The sequence below is a fragment of the Triticum dicoccoides genome, chromosome 6B (assembly GCF_002162155.2).
Source record: "Triticum dicoccoides isolate Atlit2015 ecotype Zavitan chromosome 6B, WEW_v2.0, whole genome shotgun sequence".
Taxonomy (NCBI): domain Eukaryota; kingdom Viridiplantae; phylum Streptophyta; class Magnoliopsida; order Poales; family Poaceae; genus Triticum; species Triticum dicoccoides.
In genome coordinates this window covers 429,230,688-429,237,440 of record NC_041391.1, presented here as the reverse complement: position 1 = coordinate 429,237,440, position 6,753 = coordinate 429,230,688, and the positions used below count along the sequence as shown (strand labels likewise).

The 6,753-nt window shown below is 48.3% G+C and overlaps 1 protein-coding gene across 1 annotated transcript in view; it reads left to right on the top strand.

Annotated features, from left to right (window-relative positions):
• Positions 1-3,840: 3,840 nt before the first annotated feature.
• The window catches only part of LOC119324536 (ribosomal RNA small subunit methyltransferase nep-1-like), a 3,640-nt gene continuing 727 nt past the window's right edge, over positions 3,841-6,753 (top strand). Inside the window, exons 1-6 of the mRNA XM_037598318.1 lie at positions 3,841-4,226; positions 4,872-4,964; positions 5,296-5,440; positions 5,536-5,646; positions 5,725-5,807; positions 5,907-5,964. Of these exons, the coding sequence (XP_037454215.1) occupies positions 3,957-4,226; positions 4,872-4,964; positions 5,296-5,440; positions 5,536-5,646; positions 5,725-5,807; positions 5,907-5,964 (760 nt within the window). The 5' untranslated portion in view covers positions 3,841-3,956. The remainder of the gene's footprint in view (positions 4,227-4,871; positions 4,965-5,295; positions 5,441-5,535; positions 5,647-5,724; positions 5,808-5,906; positions 5,965-6,753) is intronic.

Sequence of the window (6,753 nt, the reverse complement as noted above, 5' to 3'; positions counted from 1 at the left end):
GGCGGGTGGGGCAGAGAAGTATATTTAGGAAGATTACGTAAACCCTTTCGTAGCTGTACGTGGATATATAATTATCGGGCGGGCCAGTGTAGTCGAGATGTGGGCTAGACCATGGATCAATGCTGGCAGGCCAAGGCGAGTTGGAACCGGAGGGCTACGTACGTGAGTTTTGTTTTGGACCAAAAGAAGAGGACCGAGTCCTTGTATATGGCGTAGAGGTAGATTGATTCGAGCGAACAAAAGATCCATCAGCGATACACCATCGGAATTAGCAGAGGCTTTTGCAATGCATGCATCGTGTTGTGCGCGTGGCAGCAGGCAAAATAGCGACACAACAATTCATAGGATCTGGCTAAGCACGAAGGAGTACAAGACCTCCCGTGAGTGGTTCAATCAAATTGGAGAAGTTTTTACTACTTGCACACGAGAGGGGTATGGAGGCCTTGGGCTTTGTTAGACGTGCACAGACTGCAGGACATCGCATTTGGAAGCAGCTTGGTTAATTTTTCACAGGGTCAGTCGTACAAAGAATCGTGGTGCCAGGATACCATGTTTGAGGTGGAGAAGTTTATGGAACAGAAAACCTTGGGTTATGACATATAAAGGTGAAAAATTTGTTGACACAACAGGAATGCTTGAAGGCGTTGCGGGAAGTCATGTAAGCCAAGATGAAATTATCATGTGATGGATAGAAATTCGCGGAAGACGATTTGGGAGCCTCGAGCGTGTCATGCAGTCGGAGAAGTTCGGCTTGGTTGGACTAGATAGTCCGACGGATCGACGTGAGTCGGTTGGTACAGAAGACAGTGGTGAGATCGGCGACAGTGACATAGGAGCGTGATGTTGATGGTGACCGACTTCTGGGACGTGGAAACACGTGGCGCAGGTCCGAGGGCTTGTGTGGCTTCGACAAGACTATGGCGCGGGGTTGATTCAAGACGGTGCACATGAGAGCTTGGAGTCGACGAGGCGCGGGGTGGCAAGTACAACCACCATGGAGTCATGTTGAAGGTGGAGCTGGATTGAGGGGCTACGATGTAAGGATCCAGGGAATCGAAGCCTATTTAGCAAGGGGAAAAGCGAGGGACACGTAGTTCGGACTGGAGCCCAGTGGTCTGATGGAAGCGTGAAACTCGTCATCGGTCGGTGATAATCGGTGGTACTTTGCAGTGGGGGTTGAGTGGTGTGGGTTCGCGACCCTTGAGACTCGACCCGGACAGCGGAGGCTCGACGCGGTAATAGCGGCGAGGCGTGCGGTATGCACGGGACATGGAGACGGGCCAGGGCTCTGGTGGTCATACATGTGGTGAGACAACTGCGAATTTGACTCGGGACGACGACAAGCAACGGTGAAATTCTTTCAAGTTTCAGACAAGCGGTCAAGAAAGGAGCGGTGATGTTGAGTTCAACTAACTCTTATGTTGACACCCAATATGTGAGTTGTTCACTTTCACGCAGGTCAGTGATCGGTGTGTGATGGCGTTGGACTGATACTTTGGAAGTTGGGAGCGCAAACTAGAGTAATGTGAAACTTAATTTCGCTCGAGTGTTGACTGTGGTCAAGAAAAGGAGGGACTACAAGTTGCAGGTGGAGTCACATGGAGTCTTGGAGTAGCAGCGGTGCTCATGGGATAAACTCAAGTTCAATGTACATGAAAGTTTGACGCATGGACGAACTCAAGATGGTGGAGAATATTCGCCAAGGTGGAGTTTGTTGGAGTTGTGTCGAATATAGTGTACAAGGTAGGTTACAGTTGGACTATGAGTTGTATCGTGTTTACATATGATGTGGAGTTGTGTCCTAGTAGGACACTTGTATCCTAGGCCTCTCATATATAGCGGGGGTAGACACACGATGTAACCTATGCCAACATAATATCACATGCGCGCAAGGGGGAGCCGGCGGCGTGTGCCGGCGCCGGGTGGCCAGAGTGCGGTATTGTGACGGTGTCACGGGGAGGAGCGCCCATAGTCAGGCCCCGGGGATGTAGTCATATCGGTGAACCTCGTTAACAAATCTCGGTGTCATGCTCGTGTGATTGTTTGGTCCTCGGATGATCGACGGCGGCCTCGGATTTATTCTAACAATACACGTTAAATCATGTAGCCAGTTAGCATGAGTAGAGCTAACTAGCTAAAAGCATCCACAGTCGACTTGGCAAATTCTATCCCTCAAACGGCCGCGGACGCGTTCACGAATAGTGACCGGTCACCCCTAAAAAAAGCATTTCATATTCGGATATCTCAAATTAGAAAACTAAAATTCATATTATTACATGCAACGTAGCGATCTTTAATCGGAGCTTGTCCGGCGACTGGCTGCGCTCCCCAGAATGCTGGTCCGGTCGCCGACAAAGTAGAGTAGGGCATGGGACACGAGCCGACTCACATGACTCAATGCGTCGGCGTCTCCCATGCCATACTCTTCCTCGTCGCAGCCTCCCCGTTGGGTGCCGGTGGACGTCAGATCGATGACAGATCCGTCCTGGGATGAGCCGTCGACGTCCACCACGATGTGGTTGCGGCACCCAGACTGATGCGCCATACGGACGTCGGAGAATGCGACTCCGCCTCGCCGACGTCTGCCGCCACGAGGGCTGCCGCCGCCTCCTGCGCCCGGTGCCTTGTACGGCGGGCACGTCGTGCCATGGCCTCGTGGGACGATGGTGCATCACGAATATCAGCGCGCCACCGGAGGAGTTGCGTGTCCGACAGCGCGTTCAGATGCCAGACGGACCACACAGCCTCTGACGAGGCAGCTACGGCCGCCCTAGCGCTATTTGGGCGGACGCAATGGATTCCTAATGGATGGAGTCCGAGCGCAGCTGTGCACGGGCCTCATCCCCGGACGCGGTGGAGCGCAAGCCGGACGTCCATCTCCTCCTCGGGGCCGCGTGGGATGAGTTCGGGGTCGACAGATCTGAAGGTGAAGGATTCGGATCCACCGCCCGCCATGCTGGAGACGACCGGAAGGAGCAGGAGACTAGTTTGGGTGCCGGATGAGAGTGGAGGGGAGAAGAGTGAAGTGGCTGGGGTTTGGTTCGGCGAGCGGATGAAAAGGATTTATGTGAGTCGGGTGGGCCAGCGTGGGCCAGGTCCGACGTGATAGGCATGCCAGGGCGCCCCATACTTGCCCTATTTTTAGGTTGGATATGAAGGGTGTTGGCCAGACCAGGCGTTTGAGGGCGGGTTTGAGGGGCCGTCTGGGTTAAAAAAATCATGATTGGACATTGACCGGGCAACCGATCCGGACGTACAAGGCGGGTTCGTGGCGCTCGGCTGTCGATGGTGCCGTTTTGTTTTGTAGCTAACCTAGCAGTGGACCGTTCGGCTGAGTGAAAAATTCACAATCGATGAATTCAGAAATCGGGGATCAGACAATTTGTCCCGATTGAGACAATCGCGTCCTGTCCATACTATTTTGATACTTACAAGAAAAGGTTATCTTATGTACACGTTTTGCCAGGCTTACCGCCGTGCGCCACCGTCACGCCAGCCGGCTGCTCCGCACTGCCCGGCCGGACGGTCGACGCACCATGATACCATCACCATTGCCAAGCACCAGCGCTGCGGCACGTCGTGCAGGTTTGAGCGGAGCCTGTGAGGTGCCGCAACCGCCCCCCACCTGCACCCCCGCGAGCGTCGGCGCCGTCCGTTCCGGTGCCATATGGTCAGCGCTTCGGATTTGGGCCGGGCGTGGCGAATCCAAACTGCCTCTGCTAGGCTGCTTGTGTGGTTGACAGACTTCTTTCCTTTTGGGCTGGTTGTGGTTGATGGGCATCTATTTGTTGTTGTGCGGTTGCTCTGCTCAGTGCCTTTTGAGCCCACACAATAAGAAGAACCCCACCCCCTCAAAAAAAGAAGGGGACAAAGGAGAAGAACCCTAGGCGGCTCTCTGTGACTCAAACCCCCGCAGCCCGGCGCCGGCGCGAAGCGAAGCGAAGCGAGAAGAAGACATGGGGCGGCCGTACGCAGTCAAGGGGAAGAAGAAGCGGAAGCTGGAAGGCGGCGAAGCCTCGCGCGCCCCTCCGGCCGACGCCGAGGCGGTGGAGCAAGAGGTGAAGGAAAATGAGGAGGTGATGGAGGGGGAGGCGGCGGCAGAGGCTTTTGCCGAGGAGGTGGGGGAGGGGATCCCCATCGTGCCCCAGCCTGTCGACAGTAAGCGGCGGCCGGGCGCTATCTTCGTACTTGAGAGGGCCTGCCTCGAGGTCGGCAAAGTCGGCAAGGTATGCTGCTAGTACACTAGTATGGACTCTCGACCAATAAACCAGTGATTTATTTCTGATGTGACCGATTATTTCTCGTTTGGTGGTCGAATTCAGACTTGGAGAAATTTGTTCGAGTAGCTGCTTTATTCATGTGGTAGTTTACTTTAACTTACGAGCACGGGAAAAGGTTGAACAAAAGCTGCACTGTCCTGAAATTGTTTGAATCCAGAAGCATCCCTGCCATAACAGTATAAGAGTGGGCTCCCAAAAAGATGCTAATGTCTTAAGCAGCAGCATACTTGCAGAATGCCACAGTTGAATTAGTGAACACAATAAATTTAATAGTGAGCCTTGAACATGTTTTGTCCTGATTTATTTGCAAGGTTTGAGTGAACACTAGGCGTAAATCTGTAATTATTTTCTTCTCTTCCCTTTTGGAGGATAGGTTATTGTGTGCATGCATGTCGTGGGCTGTGCATGAGTAGGTAGCAATGGTCAAATATTAGTGGCTGCTAGCATGTAAAGAGCAAGTGTTAGCTAATTACACCAGAGTAGTTACATTCCTTCTACAATATCTGGTGATTAAAGAGATCAACGCCTCGTACTGAACAAAAATCCCTTATTTTATGTCACTTTTAGTGATTCTTTTAACTGTTTCTATAGGGTATGCAAATCTTGAATTCGGATGATCACGCAAATTATTTGAGGAAGCAGAATCGCAATCCAGCTGATTATAGGCCTGATATCATTCACCAGGTATTCTAAATTTCCGTCATTATTATTTTCTTTCTGATGCTGTAATATGAATAGAAAGCTGTCTTATTTATTACTACCTCCGACCCGTAAAAATGTTGCAGTTTTGAACTAAACCCAGTTCAAAACTGTGACACTTATTTTGGATCTGAGGGAGTATTATCCATCCAGAAGTTCCTGTTGTAAGTCAAAGGGAAGTAAATTTAATTTGGTTGTCAACGCGGCCTAATGCCATAGCATTTGTTTCCTCTCTTTTGGTTGTCCAACCCTGTTTGGGTCTCTGAATAGCTACAAAGTATGACAGTTCTGAATTTCTGCCAAAAATATTTTGCAGGCACTGCTTGCAATATTTGATAGCCCTCTAACTAAGGCTGGGAGGTTACAAGCTGTTTATGTTAGGACTGAAAAGGGAGTGTTGTTTGAAATCAAGCCTCATGTTCGCATGCCACGGACGTTCAAACGTTTCTGTGGCTTGATGTGTAAGTTGCAAATACTAGAACTAGTGCATGTTCTTCACCTTTTATGTCATATATTTCATGAACCATGCTGACCTGCAAGTTATACAACATCACAGCACAGTTATTGCAAAAGCTGAGCATCACTGCAGTTGGGAGGCGTGAGAAGCTCCTTAATGTTATTAAAAATCCTGTTACCCAGTATCTACCTGTTGGCATACGGAAGATTGGTGAGAAAATTATGTATTTGCTAAAACTTTATCTGGATCAGATAAGGATGCTAATTGATGTATTTTTTTGGTCATTAGGCCTTTCATATAGTGCGGAGAAGGCAGTTAATTTGTTTGACTATGTTGCTAAGTCCAATGATGATGAACCTCTTGTGTTTGTGGTGAGTGGAGTTGTAAAAGCTTTGACATTGAACTAATTTGTTTTCTATTATCTGTTGCTTCCTTGTGCATAATCTCGTATTGTCTGCACATTATTCCAGGTTGGTGCCATGGCCCATGGAAAGGTTGACAAGGAATACTCAGATGATTACATACAGAGTAAGTAACTCTGTAATAAAAACAGTAGTCCTGAGAACTTTCCTAAACTTCTGATAAGGGTGATACTAATATGTTTGTTAAATCAGTGTGATTTTCAGTTGTTTGGATCTTTTGAGAGGTTTCAAATGGGTGTTAGATAAATTGAATCATATGTTTGTTGTGCATGCTGTGTTTGAACTTTAAGAAGTCCACTGTTCCCAGTGAATTATTACCTGAAAACAAACATTTATGATATTTCCTTTGCTCCATTCAAATAGTTCTCTTTTCTTGTATTGTTGATCAATACAGTGATGTCTCACAGTAAAATTGGAAACTTCTAGCATGTTGTTAGTTGTAACCAACTCTTATCAGTTAAAATTGAATACTCCCTCCGTCCGGAAATAGTTGTCGGAGAAATGAATGAAAATGGATGTATCTAAAACTAAATTGCATTTAGATACATCCATTCCTCCGACAAGTATTTTCGGACGGAGGGAGTACTATTTACTCAGTTCAGCTTGTTGGTATTAGCTATTAAATGAGGTTTAGTCTCTTTTCATATTTTTCAAACTACCCAATTCCTGGATTTCCTTTGTTTCTATAATTAACTGCCCCAAATTAGTTGGGTTGGGATAACTTGGTTGAAACTTATAGTAGTTACTGGATTGGATTAAATACGTTTCTGCTTCTTGGTGGTTTGAGCATCAGCGGCTTGCCCTTTCTGACATCTTTTTTTTTAATAACGTGGACAATTAGATATTGCTATTCTCTGCCTCAAGTTGTATCGCCCTACAATGTAGTAGTTAATTG